Source organism: Anopheles arabiensis, chromosome 2, assembly GCF_016920715.1.
Source record: "Anopheles arabiensis isolate DONGOLA chromosome 2, AaraD3, whole genome shotgun sequence".
Classification (NCBI taxonomy): Eukaryota; Metazoa; Arthropoda; class Insecta; order Diptera; family Culicidae; genus Anopheles; species Anopheles arabiensis.
The window spans coordinates 70,423,049-70,439,417 of NC_053517.1; the positions used below are offsets into that span (position 1 = coordinate 70,423,049).

The window sequence follows — 16,369 nt, forward strand, 5'->3', positions numbered from 1 at the left end:
TAAGTGATCGATTAGTGATTTATAGCAGACATAGATCGACTCTGCAGTTATATAGCAAAATAAGATAGGGAGATAGAGATACAGAGATTGAGAGAGAGATAGAGAGAGAGAGAGAATGAAAATGAAAGAGAGAAAAGAAAAGTTTCTACGATTGCATGCATTGAACAGCGAATGGATAATTTTGTTTTATGTCTATCCTTTTTTAAGGAAAGAGATTTATCTATCTAAGAAATATATCTTTATCTGTCATAGCTTTTTAGCAACGCGCTCGGAACTCGGGTGGGATTATCTGAGACATGATACTGGTGCTTCAATTGAACCTTCAAATCTTCTATCTCTATCGCTAAAAAAGCTAATATGCCCTGCGATACAATCGTCAACTCGTACGATCTTATGGGTTCTTATGAACCGTTACCCTCATATACAGGACTGCGTATCCTGCTACGGGTAAATAAATTCACTGTAAGGCCAAACCCATAAGTATTACTGGAATGCCAAAACCTAGAACACAATAGCGAATAGTAAGAGAGAAGAATCTATCAATGAAATACACTTTTCATTTTAATTTTCAGAACTAATTTCACCTAATTAGGCGAATCGATAGGGACCATTTGAAGTTTTTGTTAAATACATTAAATAATTTAAGATTAAGGTAATCTGGAAAATTGCACCAAACCTACCAAACATATTCATGATTCGCCAGTCTCGCATGATGAGTCATGATTCGCCAGGATGACTTTTAGGGAACCGTAGTAGCTAGTTGCTAGTAAAATTTTATACATACTGCATACTAAAGACTATCAATCTACGGGGCCCCAGGCCCCGGGGCCCTAGTCCACTCTCGGTTTAATCCGCCACTGCTGCCGAGTGACCTTCTACGTGTTAATTATGTTATCTTCAGCTTCGAGTTCTTTTAGTAAAGCGATTCGAGTCCAAGCTGCGACCGCAATTGGACACCCCAGGAGAGCAAAGCTAACCACGTGAATTTGAGCTGGATCGACTCCAAATGGGTCAGGGGGCAAGCAGCTCAAGACCACTACACTACTGAAACGTATTCCAACACCGCAGTACAGCGTCTCAATGCAAACCGGATCAGTGATATCGCATGCCATTTGTTTCAATAAGCCCATCAATTGGATTCCCTTAGCGGCAACGTGCTCTAGCTGATCGTGGAAGCTAAGCTTTCCATCAAGGATCACTCCTATATCCCTGACATAGCTTTTGCGCTCAATGGTAGATCCATTTAACGCATAGTCATACACTAAGAGGCGTCGTTTTCTCGCAAACGTAACGACAACACACTCTCGACGTACAATTCAAGACCATTCAAAGAGCACCAGCACTGGAAAGTACTTAGAGTGGGATGATGGCGGATGCCGCGTTGGTATGACCGGTAGCGTCGCCCGCGTATAGTAGGTGGACATCAGGAGGAAGCATCCGAGCTACGTCATTTAGTAAAATGACGAACATCAGCAGTCCAAGGATACTCCCTTGCGGCATCTCCGAAGAAGCAGCAATACGGCACGACGTATGGGATGTCATTTTTACGCGATATGAGCAACCGACAAGGTAGAAGCACATCCAGGCCAGCAGCTGCACGAGTAGTCGAAGCACCACAAACTTAGCGAGCAACAAAGCGTGCAAGATACTGTCAAAGGCAGCTTCGATGCCTGTGTACACCGCGTCGATCTAGGAGCCAGCATCAATGGTCCTGTGGCGGAGGCTAACAAACTCAACCAGGTTGTTGATAGTTCAGACAGCTGCGAGAAGAGGTTCGTATACTAGCTAAGTAAGTAAGCCCCAGAGCGAACGAGGGGGGGGGCATATTGTTGCATTAGGTTTTGAATCAAAGACACTTTAATGGTTTGCTGGGGAGGGGGGTGCTCAGAATCCCTGTACTTGGCCCCTCTTGCTGAGACTACTGTACACACTGTTCTACTGATCACACTGATGCTGAAATTACCATACACGGGGCCCCTACATTGAAGGGCCCCCCCGCGGCCGCTCAGTCCGCGCACCGTTAAATCCACCACTGCACCTACTGCATCTATATTCACAATACGCAGCACTTTTGAGTCTGCGCAGGGTTCTTTCACTGCAGGGTAGTCCGCGGTTAGGTCGTATAAGCGGCGTGCACTCGGTCAGGCGTAAAGGAAACAATCGAAGACGTCAGCATATGCATAAATTATCGATAGTAGCCTGTTGAAGTCCGTTCGCGGGTAATCAGGGCAAAGTATTGGCGCAGGAACGAATGAATCTACTCATGGTACCGGGTAGACCAGCTCAAACGCGGAATGATAGGTTAATAGCTGCAAAATGTTACTGTCAATATCATAAAAAATTTGAATGACACAAAATCCATGTCAGCGTCACATACTCTATTGTGATAATCAATGGTGATACTCAAAACGGTTCGTATGACCAATGGATGCTTGGTATTTTTGCGACCAACGCTTGGCCAGTCACTATGTCATGATTTTTTTACTGTGATTAATTCTGCAAAATGTCACTGACATAGTCATGACAAATTTCCTCTGAAACAAAATAATGTCAGTGTCACGAGCTTTACTATGATGATCAGAGGTGAGCCCCAACAGTTATTGCGACCATCACTTGCTTGGTGACATTGTGTGCAACCAACTCTTGGTTAGTCACTTGGTCGCGACATTTTCAGTCGGTGATCATCCCGATAGTCATGGGAGATATGCGGTGAGGGCGAGTGGTTCCTAGAAACAAAATGAGAATGGTTTCTCGCTCTGTTTGACCCGACAGACAATCAAAGCATTCAGAGCGAGAAAGAATGCCCATTTTGTTGCTTAGGACCACACGCAAAGTATATTCCAAGAATGTCGTGATTATCACCGACACAAAATGTCGTGACCATGTAAGTGATCAAGAGTTGGGTGCTATACAAAATATTACCAATTATGTGAGTGGTCGACCAACTGTTTGAGTTTCACCTCTGGTGATCTCAGTTGTGTACGTGATCTAATTTGAGCTTCATTTCAGTGATGAGTGTTGGTGACTGAAACAATGACATTTGGGAGCACTGTTCACAGCTAGAAAAAATCATGATTATGCTTGCGCCGGCATCAAGCTCTGCTCGTCAGTCAAAGCATCGCGTTGGACACAAGCATTCGCATGTCGTGTTCGGCATGTGATGACGCACTTTCATTGAGTATCAGAAATGGGCATCTAGGTACACTGGTGGACATAAAAATAAGAACTTTTTTCTGTGACCGAAAAACATAGTTCTTGTTGGAAATATTTGGTAGCCCTGAAAAGGGCTGTTTAAGTGGTTGTTGGGAGGTGGTGTTGCGGTGTTCCACAGAGCGGAAACATATTCTAACGGTCAATGTGTTGAACGTTATTCGCTATCACTTCCTCACAGCGTAGGGCCATATCGCCGATGAGGTTACGGCATTCGCTTCTGTCTATGCGTTTCCACATAGCCTTGCAGCGTCTCCATAGCGAATCGGCAGAACGTGCATGCTTGTTCTTAAGCTGACGCTTGAGAGTTGACCACAGATTCTCAATCGGGTTGAGGTCTGGACTCAACGCAGGCCACGGTAGAACTTGCACATCCTCGTTTGCCAAAAAACATTTAACTAATCGCGATGTATGCTTTGAGTCGTTATCGTGCTGAAAGATGTAATGCTCTTCGTCTCCGAATTTTTGTCGGGCGTGTGGCAACATCTTACGACGTAGTATGTTTCTATATCCTTCCGAGTTCAGTGTCCCTTTGATACGGAACAAAGGACCCGGGCCGTGCCAGGAGAAGCAACCCCACACCATTACGTGGCCGCCTCCGTGCTTTAGGGGTTTTATAGTATTTTTTGGATGATACGCCTGTTTAGGAAGGCGCCAGACGTATTTAGTGCCGTCCGAACCATCCAGATTGATTCTGGACTCATCCGAAAAATTATTTTGCTCCACCAAAAGATGGATGCAGCTAAATGCTCTTCGGCAAACCGAATGCGCGCTTCTACGTGGTGCGGCATTAGCTTACGAACCTTTCGTGGTTTCCGGGCACAGAACCCACCGGCGTGTAAACGGCGCGACACCGTTTTCGCCGAAACTTGCAATCTAAGCTCCTGCTTAATACGATTGCAAGTTTTGAAAGGGTCCGCCCTGATTATCTCAACCATCTGCGCGTCAACGTCAGCCGTTGTTTTTTGCGGACGACCTGTGGATTTACCCGTAGCCTCGCTACGAATGGCGTTGTCCACAAACGTCCGCGAACGGCCGAACGCCTTGCAGATGGTTTTGATAGGCACGTTCTCACGATACAAACCCTGAATATGTTTCCGCTCCTCTGGAGTGCAGTGCTTTCCGCAACCCATGATAAACTTGTGGAATTTTCAAATCGCAAACTTTCACCTTTACCACTGAATGAAGAATGAAGCGCAACACGGTTTGGATCTCTTTTTATACTACCGAAAAACGCTGCTGTTACTCAAAACTCAGATAAGTAGCGCACCACAAATGCGAGTATAAAAGGCTAACAAACAGCGATTGCAAATTCAGTACGCCTCGAACGTTAGACGAAAGAACTCCGCAGGAGCCAAAGCCTCTCTAAACCATACTAACAACAACATACGCCTCGATCTGTTGGCGATAAGAGGCCAACGAACTCCGCAGGAGCCAAAGCCTCTCTAAACCATACTAACAACAACAACAACTGTTGGCGATGACACACCTATTGCACGCAAAAAACACACAACAATTTTTTTTTCCTATCTTTTTGTCCACCGGTGTACCACGGATATGTTCATTGTTTTCGTTGGTGAATATCTCGTGATGCTCATGACATTTTGCAGCACTGGTCAATATACTCAATAGTCCTGTAGAACATGTCTTCTGAGAACCATTACATACGCAGAGAGACTACTAGGTCCAATTAGCAATCAATTTACAACACAATTGTAGATGACAATCACCCAACCCGCAGCACTCCAGATAATCAACGTTTTATTTTAGACGAAAATGATAAAAATGATCACAAGCGATATTGTATTATGCACTAGGCACCATTTAACATTTATTCACTCTTGTATGAACGTGTAGGGTCCATCAGCTTTAAAAGCTGCACCTTTATCAAATCTATAAGCTACATGCTGAATAAGTGCTCAGTGTAAATTACTACAGAACTGCGTAAGAAGCGTACATTTCACGCGCGTACAATATAAATAATTTCATAGGACTTGTGTTTCAAGTTTTTTTCTCGTTCAAGTCAGCCTCAAGCGACATAAGCATAGTTATGTACGATGCACTGGAACTTAAAATCTGTGAATACAATTTAATTCCAAAACCTTAGATAAAAAGGGTTCATCATTTCGTTAAATGCTATTCAGACAGATTGTTCTTACCTTTTTCAGTGTCGGCAAGGATGCTTCTATGAAGCCACTCTTCATAATGACAGGCTTTTGAGCTCGCATCAAGCAGATATATACCAGCTTTTTAACGGCTAGACGAGCATCATACCAGTTGGTTCCATAAATTGCATCAGCAACGGATACACTCTACAGTAGTACCAAAGATTATTTATTGTATTATGCTTTTAATTATACTTTTTACTCACTTTGACGCTGATAGCTGACCCGTGGTAGGTGTAAATAGCAGCTTGCCCAATCATAATAGAAGCCAATATTGCAACTTGCATTCGCTTGTAAATGTTGCTTACCATTACAAACTCATAGCCCAACAGACACAGTATTGTAGATACTAACAGCAGCAAATAAAACGCCGACTGTTGGTAAAGTTGTACCATCTTTTGCGCCAACGACAACACTTCGCGGTGATAGGTGATTACATTTCTTAGCTGGTGTTCGGCATACGGTTGAGCAGCGGAAAGATCGAGTTTTTCAAACCGTTCTCGCACGATATCGAAGTGGATAGTAAGATTACTGGCCATCTCGGAGAAACACGAGTCAACCGTAACGCTCGTGCACACGGTTACCAGCATTGCATCAAAGTTGTGTAAAAAAGTAAGAGCAAACACGATCGGATGTTGATAGTCAAATGGGAAGCTGTTACAAAAAAGGACTAAATTTATAACAGGACGTTGCCATCTATCTAACAAACATAGGAACAATAAATACCTGAATGGGGTCACAAAACAAACCTTGTTCTGTTGCAGGGATAGCGTAATGCTAGCAACTATTGCGTTCAGCTCGTACAATAACAGCACTATAGATGTGCCGATCACGTAAGCCCTCAGCAATTTTGCATGCAGCTCGCTGCATTTCACAAATCGTGCAAAATCATCTGTGTCGATACACTTCAGAATGCGTTTGAACGCTTCTACCAAATTATACATTCCAGAACGATAAGTTATGAACAAATTAAACTTGAGTACCATAACAAAGCACAGTTGAATGAGCATGATCTCTTCACACGTTACCACCAGATCCAACACAGGAGTTTTAGCGAGATACCATACATGAAGTGGTCCAAACGAACAAAGGAGAGTGAATGCAAACAAACATCGCACATTGTTTTTTAAGGATGGTTGTTCCACGACACCACAGAAACGAATCAATCGGAATTGATAGGCCGGAAATTCATTGAGCTGAGACATGTCGCACCAAAAAACACCTTAAAACTGTTCACTGATCGTTAGATGTGGTACGAATGATATGGTCGTGGTGACTTGCGATGATTTTAATGTGCACAACACTGTGCAAGTATATTTTATTATTCAGTGTGAGAATGTGTCCCAGTGAAAGACATTTGATACATCAAAAGCGCTGTAATGTGTACCTTTTCTTGCCATGTGTAAATTGCGCAAAGTTTACCCTTTGATCTGAATTATACATGCTGGATACAGTAGGTTCCTTAGTGGCAGTTCAGTTGATTACTAATCATATTTAAGTATATAGTTGTTTACACCTCTACCTCACAATTACAGTGGAACCGCAACCCAGAAAAGACAGGACCATTCAATAGCGTATTTTGGGAGCGATTGAAAGACGATGTACACCGTTCTAAAATTTAACTAAGACTAGCTCCATTTATTCGCTATTCAGTGTAACCACAGTTGCTGTAACCAATGGCTACCTGATTACAACTAAGATATTGCTATAAGCAATCCACCACAGTATCTTTATGCCGTATCGTTTTCAACCTCCAGAAGAATTTATGAGATGTAATAATTGAGAAAAAGCAGTTCACCTCAAATAACCTGTTGCGACGGACGAAGCTGGGACTGTATAGTACCTATATAGTACCAGTACTCACATACGCCTCTGAGACATGGACACTGTCCAAATCTGACGAAACCCTCTTAGCCGCGTTCGAGAGGAAGATGCTCAGAAGGATACTTGGCCCCGTATGTGTGCAAGGACAATGGAGGAGCCGCTATAATGACGAGCTATACGAGATGTACGGCGACCTCACTGTCGTACAGCGTATAAAGCTCGCCAGGCTCCGGTGGGCTGGCCATGTTATACGCATGGAAACGGACGACCCAGCCCGTAAAGTCTTTTTAGGCCGTCCACAAGAAAAGAGGAGGCGTGGTAGGCCCAAATTGAGGTGGCAAGATGGCGTGGAGGCATCCGCCATTAAGGCCGGGATAACGGACTGGCAGACGAAGGCGCGAGACCGTGAGCGGTTTCGGACACTCCTGAGGCAGGCCAAGACCGCAAAGCGGTTGTAGCGCCGGATAAGTAAGTAAGTAAGTAAGTAATAATTGAGAAAGTCAACTGAGCTTGGTTATGCGAGAACCAAATTTCTTTACAGTTTCTTTACCGTCAGGTAACTCATTTCAGTAGAATGAAATAAAACTGACAGTAATCTAAATACACGGTTGTTGCTCGATAACATAAAAAAAATTACGATCATCAGAGATCATCATATATGAGATTTTGAATTGGTATGAAAATGTAATTAAATGTAACTAACTTGAAACGTAAAGGAATATAGACTCCAATACTGTTTCCTGACAAATCGGTTCCGAATTCGGAATCGACTCCAGATTCGGAGTTGACTCTGGAAACGAGTCCGGAGTAAACTCTGGAATCGGTTCTGGAATCGGCTCCCGAATCGGAATCGATTCGAGAATCGTAATTGGCTCCGGAATTAAAACCCAACACGGAATCGGAATCGGGTAGGTCCCCTTCCGAGATCCCACCACTACTACCAACCCTTTAAATTTTAGATGTGTTTGGATATCTGCAATAAATAATTTAGCGACATCTGGTGGGCAATATGTTTGTACTGAAATAATATTTCTAATCATTCTTCTTTTTATGTAACAAAAGAAACAAGAAATCAATAGTTTAAAGGTCAAACTCTGTTTTTCTTTAATAAAATTTTTCCACATTACTATGGATTTTAATAATTTGCAATTAATAGAACGATGTATGTACAAATTTATATCACCTCAGTGAGCATTTGTCCTTTGGATTTTCCACAGTGTCAATGCCTGCTGTCAAAGTGAAAAACATAAAATCCATTCTAAACAAAACAAAACAAGAGCCATCTCCTGAAATCTATCAATTTCCTTAATTTTTCTTTACCTGCAAGATCCAAAAGTAATCCGCGAAAATGGGGAAAGGTTTTAACAATTACATGTGCAAAAAGTTTTTCCATCCCGCCTCACGGGACAATCTCAAGCGGGTAAGCATCTGGTGGTGCGCTGAGGGAATATAGAAATGTAAAGCCAATCTTTGTGTTTTCCACTGCGACATTTTCTAGGTATGGATGGCGGAGCAGCAAGCTGACGCATACAAGAAAAAACAGGAAGAGCTCCGGAACCAGTATGAAAAGGAGCAGGAATTGCACGACAACAAGGCTATGCTCAGCCGCGACAGTAAGGACAAACTGAGCGTCAACTTTATGTACGAGCTCCCCCCGGGCATGAAGAAGGAGCGTGAGCAGGAATCAAACGAATCCGAGTACAAGTTTGAATGGCAACGCAAGTACAATGCACCACGTGAAAGCTACTGCAAGGGAGACACGGAGATTCGTGACCAGCCGTAAGTAGTATTTGCTGCTTTTTCCCCTCTACACTGACCAACACAACTGATCTCATTGTTTTCCCTGCGGAACAGGTTCGGCATACAGGTGCGCAATGTTCGCTGCATAAAGTGCCACAAATGGGGACACATTAATACCGATAAGGAATGCACCATGTACTCCCTCTCGATGAGTGAAGCGAAGAAAATCCATTCCGAAGCTGAAGCCAATCAGGTTCTGTCGAAGGGTGAGCTGGAGCAGCAGTTGCGAGACGATGGTCTCGCAATGAAGCGTAGCGCACAGGAGCTGGTAACGTCACACAAGCTCGTCGCGGACCCGGAAGTAGAGCAAGCCGAACCGGAGACAGAGTTCATCCGCTCGCTGACGAAGAAGCAGAAGAAGAAACTGTTGAAAAAGTTGGAAAAAATCGAGCGGCGGCAGCGATCGTCTAAAAAGAAAGGTAAAAAACGTTCCAGCTCTAGCAGCTCCAGCAGTAGCTCCGATGGCAGTAGTTCGTCCGCTTCTGATTCCGAGCCGGACACTCGTGCTTCGAAAAAGAAGAGCAAAAAATCGGCCAACCATCGTTCGGATGGGCGAAATGGTGATGGTGGCGATCGCCGGGAGCGTGAAAGGGGTCACGATAGACGGGAAAACCGCCGACACCGTAGCCGGTCGCGTTCACCACACGCTGCAGGACCATCACGCAGCCATGATTTGTCCAAGCACAGCAAGCGCCGAGATCGTTCCGCTAGCCCACGGCGTGAGCGCAGTAGGCGTTAAAGATGTAATCGAGCGTCTCAGAGACAACTCTCTTCATATCAGCAGTCTGCTACGAATAACAAGAAACCTATACGCGAGGACCGTACGATACGGAGACCTGCAGGAAGCGTTGTAACCCACTCACCGACTCTTACCCAAAATACGGAATGGATTAGATTTAATTTTGTTTATTGGAAAATTTTAAACTTCGCTCAACATATCGTATAAATAGAGCCACTCCCACAAGCAATTAAAATGTGTTTACTGCTTTCTTCCGAAACGGTGTCCCTGATGTGGTACCAGCTGCAATCGCTCTGTGTGTGCTCTCTGTTCCACTGTTCCTCTCTTTCTCTTTCTCTCTCTCTCTCTCTCTCTCTCTCTCTCTCTCTGTCTCTATCTCCTCCCTGCTCTTCGATATCCCGTCGACGGTGGATAGCTCAAGGTAGTTAGCACGAACACGGGCTATTAGGACTGCATCGGTAAAGCGCGCGCTGAATTCTTATTCCATTGAGTTGAGTTATTAATGCGACAAAAAAAATTGACGACAGCAACACACATCGATATCGCATCGCTCCTTCATTACCTCACCTCTAGCCCAAAAGTAATTCATTTGTTATCATTTCATTCGCACTTGTTACGTTTGAAGGTTTCTGACTGACCGTTTAGAAGCGGTCACGGTTTGCAAATAGCGTAGCTAAGTAAAGTTCCTCTGCCGGGCAGCGCACGATAAGCGTCGAATCGGCGCGTGGCGTGCTGTTTATTATTTAGATTTTCTCTTGAAGCGAACGAAAAAATCTTCCTCGGTCAGATTCAATCAATTGCGCGCCAGGGTGCCGCTCGATGATCCGCTCGCTGGGACGCAGATTTCCGTACCATGATTGCTGCTTTCTCTCGGCTGATTCTGAAAGAGCAAAATTCGGTTCTTTACAATGCCATTGCCTTGCTACAGCACACAGCGCAGGTAGAACAAACCTTAACGTGTATATGGCGTCGCAGGATTGCCGCCCGCAGGATGAACATTCGCGTACGCCGCTGAAACTCCTTTCCCACGTTGATGGCCTTCTCGAACGTGGCGCTTCGGTGGTCGGCATCCTTCGCGTACAGGATTTTGTTGTGCGAATCGATGCGTGCCTGTATCTGGCCCTCCAGTATCAGCTGCATCAGTTCGTTTTCTAGCGCCGCAACCGACCGGTTGAACGCGGTAGCCATCTTGCGCATGTCGGCGGACATGTACGGGCTAAAGTACTGCACCAGTGCGCGGTTGCGGATCTGCGTGTAGAGCGCGTTGACGTGCGGCGCGATGTACATGTCCAGCAGCAGATTGTCCTTGATTTCGTCCAGCAGCTTCAGGCAGGAATCGTACTTGGACTCGTAGAACTTGAAGATGATATCGCGCAACTGCGGTTCCAGCTCGAGGAACAGCTTGAACGAGCTGCTCGCAATCACCTGCTTCAGCTCCTGCCGGTCGAACGTGGCCAGTGCGCACAGACCCCCGTACATTGCCACATTGTTCGTCGAGATCATCTCGGGAAACTCGCAGTGGTCAAAGTTGGCCTGCAGGAAGTGCTTGGCCGCCGACTTGTACTTACGGGTCGCCAGCTCGGCCAACCCGGCGGCACACTTGAGCCGTGTAATCACAACCTGGTTCGGATCCTTGTCCTTGGACGTTTCCGCGATCTCGGCCGTACCCTCCGCCTTCGAGACGTAGCTGAGCACGTGTGACCAGTTCTGCAGGTAGATCGACACTTTGATCACGTTCAGGCACATGTTCACCACGTGCTTACCGCTGGTGCAGTAGTCGCGGGCCCGCGAGTAGCACTTGAGCGCGTTCGACAGATCGCCGCAGTTCAGATAGTGGTCACCCAGATCGTCGTGTCCCCTCCGGATGCTTTCCTTGATCGAGTTGGCCTTGTAGTTCTTCAGATCGCAGTCTAGCTTCTCCAGCTTCAGGGCAGACTTTTTGCTCTTCGACTCAACCCAGGTCGCATCGAAGGAGGGTATCTCTTGCGAGCCGGTCGACTGGGAGGCAACGTCGGGCAGAAACAGCGTGCTGACATTGTCTGCCAGCTTCTTGTGCAGATGCTGGTACAGCGTTACGTTGTAAGTGGTCGTCACATAGTTTATGGCCATCCGGAGCGCTTCGAGGCGCAGCGTCGGGCAGTGGTCCGCAACGTAGATTAGCCGGTGCAGCTTTGCCAGCCCCGTGTACTGGTTGGCAAGTTGTTCCAGATCGATCGACGGGTTTTCCACTATGTACATGTCCTCCTCGTTGTTTTCGTTGTCTTCTGGCTGTACATCCACCTGCATCGGCTCGACTGCATTCTGCAAAAATAAAAGAACCATAATCATAACAGTGTACGATGTTTATCATAGTCAGAATCTTCTTCAGCCCAAAGCGAAACCCCCACAATGGCGAGTGTAACACTTTCTGGCTATAGAATGCACGAATGTCTCTAGACGAAGATCGTACCGAAAAACATCCGGGCAGAGGCATTTTGCACGATGAACTTGAACAATAAGGTTTAGCAGAAAATATTGTATCCTTTGCGTACACTGCAATTCCTTTTCTATTGGCTTTTGTTCATCGGTGTGTGTGACTGTATTTTTTCTGTACATTGAGGCCAGAGTGACCAGAAATACCGATGTATATATATATATCTAGGTTTTGAAGGAAAAAATCTAAATTTTTTTAATCATTGAACTATAAAACTCAGCCAAACAATCAAATTTATCTAAATAATCCAGCGAAAATCAAATGACAGCACGTACGATAAAATCGTATCCAATGGAACACTGCTGCGGCCCTAAGCAGTCGCGTGGAGCCCCGAGAAAAAGAACTTCCCACCACTGAGAAAAAAATGTGCATCTTAGTCCTTCTTTGGCTTAGAATTCCTAGTACAATTTTCAGATCAACACTTCAGAAAAACCTTCATTTGTGTAACCGCTGAACCAAATCTAATCCATATCCTAGATAAAGCATGCATAACCCAGTTTAGTTTAGAGTTTTAACCTACCTAAAACTACCGATAAAATTTTGATGCACCTATCGCCAAAATAATCTGGCCACTATGATTGAGGCACCGTGTTGACAGTTGAGACCAAGGTGCTTTTAGGAAATATGCTTGTGCGTGCAGAAGCCAACTACCATAAACAGTGGTCGATCCTCATGAGATGGTGACTGAAATGCAAAAAAATGTGAAATATTTCATAACGTTCTGGTTCAGCAATTTTGCAAATTTGTATGCTTGTGTGTAGTGATGGGCAAAACGGCTCCGAAGCCGGAGCCGGCTCCGACCGGCTCCAGACAATTTCGGAGCCGGCTCCGCACCCACGGCTCCGGAGCCGGCTCCGCACCAACGGCTCCGCTCCAACGGCTCCGGAGCCGGTTTTAACACAAAGGACCAAAATAACTTTTTCTATTAAGTTTCAATCGAGAAAATCCGTAAATAAATAAATAGCGGAGTAGGTCATGTTTAAAAGAATTTATCAAAAAAACATCGATGACTTTTGAATATTGTCAAGAAAAGCGAGACCAACGAATGCTACACAACGTCATGCATGTCAATACTGCAATCACATCGTGTATTGGTTTCCACACGTGCGAGAAGATACATTCGTTTTTTTATTACGCTATCATACAATGATGTCTCTATTGAACCGTTAGATCGGAGCCGTTGGTCTGGAGCCGTTGATTCGTCGCCGGCCCCGGAACGGTAGGCCTGAAGACTGGCACCGCAGCCGTTGGAACGGAGCCGTGAGTGCAGAGCCGTTAGTCCGGAGCCGGCTACGGAGCCGTTAGTGCGGAGCCGTTGGTGCGAAGCCGGCTCAGGAGCAGAGCCGGCTCCGGAGCCGTCGGAGCAGAGCCGGCTCCGGAGCCGTTGGTGCGGAGCCAGCTCCGGAGCCGGCTCCGGAGCCGTTAGTCCGGAGCCGGCTCCGGGGCCGTTGTTGCGCTCCGAAACGCCCATCACTACTTGTGTGTGGATTAGTGGTGGGAACTCGGAAACGAACCTACCCGATTCCATGTTCGGAATCAATTCCGGAGCCAATTCCACTGCTGAAATCGATTCCAAAATCAGAATTGACTCTGGAATCGGAATCGACATGGGAATCGCTATTTGTTTCGGTAACGGAAACAGAATTGACTCCAGAATTGGAATTAGCTTCGGAGTGGGAATCAGTTCTTGAATCAAAATAAGAACTTTCAGAAGCGATATCTGTCCGGGGATCTCCATGAGAATGGATCGTTTACAAGTACATTTTTATTCTTTGCGGCTATAAATACGCATCATTGGATCCAAATGTCTTATGGAGATACTGAAACCGGCTTCGATTTCGAAGTCAATTCCGCTTTCGGAGCCGATTTTGAATGATAGTTTGATATATTATTGAACCTGCTGAATAGAGTAAGGCCCAATGAATCTTTAAAAGCACAGTTAATGGAGTTAAACAAAATGGAGCAATAACGAATCAAATTGAAAACAGTTTTATTCATAAAGTGTAACATTTTCACTCACTCACACACAGCTAATATCATTTACCATCTCATGTAATCATTCGATATCTTCTTGTGAATATCAAACAGACTAGAAAACACATGGTTGTCCTCGACCAACTGGCCGTATTTGCGTGTCAACTCTTCCGCCGACTTTTCGTGCACCAGCAGACTGTACCATCCAGCATTTCGTGCGCCAAAGTAATCGGTCGCCGGTGTCGCCCCAATATGTAAACATTGGTGTGGTTTGAGATCCTTAATCTCGGCTGCCTTCATCGCACGGTCAAATATTTCCGGGGCCGGTTTCATATAGCCCACATCATACGAGTTCAGCACAAAGTCGAAATAGTGGTTGATTTTCATGTTCCGCAACAATACGTCTAGCCGGGGGTCAAAGTTTGAGATCACTCCCAGCTTGAACGGTGGTTCTTTCTGGCCACCGGACTCCACATGCCGCTGAAGCTTCAGGTAATTCAGAAAGTCCACCGAACCATAGCAATGTTGCCAAAAGACGCTCGTTTTGAAGTACTCCATGAAATGCTCGGTCATCTGTTCAATCTTCTCTGGCGGCGTGTTGTGTGTACCATTTTCATTAAAAATGCCTAAAATTCAAACGTAAAATGTATGATTAGCATCATGTAAAAAATACACCAACAAATCAATATCATAGAGCTGTAAAACCACTGTAAAATAAATCATTGACCCTATCAGATCGCACAATCGCAACCACGCATGCCCCTATCGGCCATTAGATTCAATGGCACTAAAGCACCGCTTGATAACGATTCACAGGGTGGCGGCAACCACACACTAGGCCATGTGCTTCTATCCATCGATCCGACACTGACCCACTCTTGTTCGAAAGAATACAACCGTCATTTTCAAGATCGCTACAAACTACTCCTTCTCCGTTTAGTTTGCCAGCTCACTCCTGCATAATATGCTAGGTCGTATGTCCTGAGCATTACGTAATTTATGTTAATCCATCGACTTACCGTCTATCATCATCTGCCACCATTGTTTGTAGGTAATTTTCGTCTTCAGTCCAAAGTTCGGATGGAGCCGATTCATTTTGTGCCTATCGATCGGATAACGGGGAAAGAGAATCGAAAAGACGGGAGAATCCTCGTTATCGCACCCGGACCGATATCGCGTTGGGCGAGCACCCTGCCCAACATGACCCGTGGAGCCCCCGCCATCTAACACTTACCAGCTTTGGACGTAGTTTGAGACTAGTTGGTTGTTGTTGTTGCTTATACCGAACATTGCACCAATTTCACCATACTTCTTGCCTGGGCTAGAGCGGAACTGTAGCAGCGTATTATGTACATCGAACGTAATCAAACGGAACCGGGACAAACTCATCGTGCGAAATCTAAGGTTTAAAACTTGCGCAAACCAGGGACGAGCTACTTGCGTATCACGAAGCGTGCGGTTCAACAGTCGCAAGCGTAATAACAACCGTGCAACCTCGCCGGCTGATTTGGCCAGTTGGTTCTTCGTGTCCCGAGATAGATGGGCAGATGCATCCAATCCGAACACGGCCAAGCCTTTTCGTTGTGTTTGCCCGGCGAACATCAGTGTGTGCGTGACACGGCTTATCTCATTGATAAGGCGAGCAATGTTTTGGTTACTGATTTATTTTTCGTGTGTTGTCGGGATGGATTCTGTGTTACGAGCTGTACAAATATTCTTGCTAAAAGTTTACTACGTACAACCGGTTTCTTCGCACTATTACCCCACACAGAAGATATGATATTTTTCCTATGTTGCAGAGGAATGCATTTCACCTTACGAACGAAAGCTGCATACGCAATAAAACGTCCATGATATATGGTTGCTTTCGCGTCTTCCGTGTAACGTGCTTATCTACTTAATCATATCACTATACGCATCTTAGAGTGTCCCTAAGAAAAGGGCAAATGCCGCTTATTGTTGACATAGCTGTTTATAGGCAAACAGAAACAAATACAACCATCATACATAGCACGTATCTTTGAACCGGCGCATTATGTCATTCAACTTGTTTTGTATACATCTATCTCGTCATTTTTACATCGATATCAACAGCATTTGCGTAGCGTCCTCTTCTTTAAGCATCCAACAACCGAAATGGTTTCGATGATAACAAATTATCGCATTTTACATATTGTCTTATTG

The 16,369-nt window shown here is 45.2% G+C and overlaps 4 protein-coding genes across 4 annotated transcripts; 1 reads left to right on the forward strand and 3 right to left on the reverse strand.

The window, feature by feature from the left end:
• Positions 1–5,211: 5,211 nt before the first annotated feature.
• On the reverse strand, positions 5,212–6,319 carry LOC120893910 (odorant receptor 82a-like). The gene is made up of 4 exons (XM_040296122.1): positions 6,102–6,319; positions 5,582–6,029; positions 5,370–5,522; positions 5,212–5,286 (listed from the first exon to the last, which is right to left on the reverse strand). The coding sequence occupies exons 1-4, from the start codon at positions 6,317–6,319 to the stop codon at positions 5,212–5,214; spliced, it is 894 nt and encodes a 297-aa protein (XP_040152056.1).
• Positions 6,320–8,417: 2,098 nt separating this feature from the next.
• LOC120895079 (corepressor interacting with RBPJ 1) lies at positions 8,418–9,967 on the forward strand. The gene is made up of 3 exons (XM_040298096.1): positions 8,418–8,619; positions 8,698–8,978; positions 9,054–9,967. Exons 1-3 carry the CDS (start codon positions 8,548–8,550, stop codon positions 9,736–9,738), a joined length of 1,038 nt encoding a protein of 345 aa, XP_040154030.1. The 5' UTR covers positions 8,418–8,547; the 3' UTR covers positions 9,739–9,967.
• LOC120895078 (COP9 signalosome complex subunit 1b) lies at positions 9,890–12,375 on the reverse strand. The gene is made up of 3 exons (XM_040298095.1): positions 12,188–12,375; positions 10,690–12,039; positions 9,890–10,618 (listed from the first exon to the last, which is right to left on the reverse strand). The coding sequence occupies exons 1-3, from the start codon at positions 12,209–12,211 to the stop codon at positions 10,532–10,534; spliced, it is 1,461 nt and encodes a 486-aa protein (XP_040154029.1). The 5' UTR covers positions 12,212–12,375; the 3' UTR covers positions 9,890–10,531.
• A 1,802-nt stretch (positions 12,376–14,177) lies between these two features.
• Positions 14,178–15,857, reverse strand: LOC120897234 (rhythmically expressed gene 2 protein). Its single transcript, XM_040301930.1, has 3 exons — positions 15,420–15,857; positions 15,205–15,287; positions 14,178–14,811 (listed from the first exon to the last, which is right to left on the reverse strand). Exons 1-3 carry the CDS (start codon positions 15,785–15,787, stop codon positions 14,252–14,254), a joined length of 1,011 nt encoding a protein of 336 aa, XP_040157864.1. The 5' UTR covers positions 15,788–15,857; the 3' UTR covers positions 14,178–14,251.
• Between the last annotated feature and the right edge of the window lie 512 nt (positions 15,858–16,369).

Coding starts and splice junctions, on each gene's coding strand:
- LOC120897234 (XM_040301930.1), bottom strand. CDS start 15,787: ATGTTCGCCGGGCAAACACAACGAAAAGGCTTGGCCGTGTTCGGATTG. Junction 15,288..15,419: donor TCAAACTACGTCCAAAGCTG/GTAAGTGTTAGA, acceptor TCCGATCGATAG/GCACAAAATGAATCGGCTCC. Junction 14,812..15,204: donor GTGGCAGATGATGATAGACG/GTAAGTCGATGG, acceptor TTTGAATTTTAG/GCATTTTTAATGAAAATGGT.
- LOC120895078 (XM_040298095.1), bottom strand. CDS start 12,211: ATGCCTCTGCCCGGATGTTTTTCG. Junction 12,040..12,187: donor CTCTGCCCGGATGTTTTTCG/GTACGATCTTCG, acceptor TTATTTTTGCAG/AATGCAGTCGAGCCGATGCA. Junction 10,619..10,689: donor GACGCCATATACACGTTAAG/GTTTGTTCTACC, acceptor TTGCTCTTTCAG/AATCAGCCGAGAGAAAGCAG.
- LOC120893910 (XM_040296122.1), bottom strand. CDS start 6,319: ATGTATAATTTGGTAGAAGCGTTCAAACGCATTCTGAAGTGTATCGAC. Junction 6,030..6,101: donor TGTTTTGTGACCCCATTCAG/GTATTTATTGTT, acceptor TTTTTGTAACAG/CTTCCCATTTGACTATCAAC. Junction 5,287..5,369: donor CCTTGCCGACACTGAAAAAG/GTAAGAACAATC, acceptor TTGTATTCACAG/ATTTTAAGTTCCAGTGCATC.
- LOC120895079 (XM_040298096.1), top strand. CDS start 8,548: ATGGGGAAAGGTTTTAACAATTACATGTGCAAAAAGTTTTTCCATCCC. Junction 8,620..8,697: donor CACGGGACAATCTCAAGCGG/GTAAGCATCTGG, acceptor GACATTTTCTAG/GTATGGATGGCGGAGCAGCA. Junction 8,979..9,053: donor ACGGAGATTCGTGACCAGCC/GTAAGTAGTATT, acceptor CCTGCGGAACAG/GTTCGGCATACAGGTGCGCA.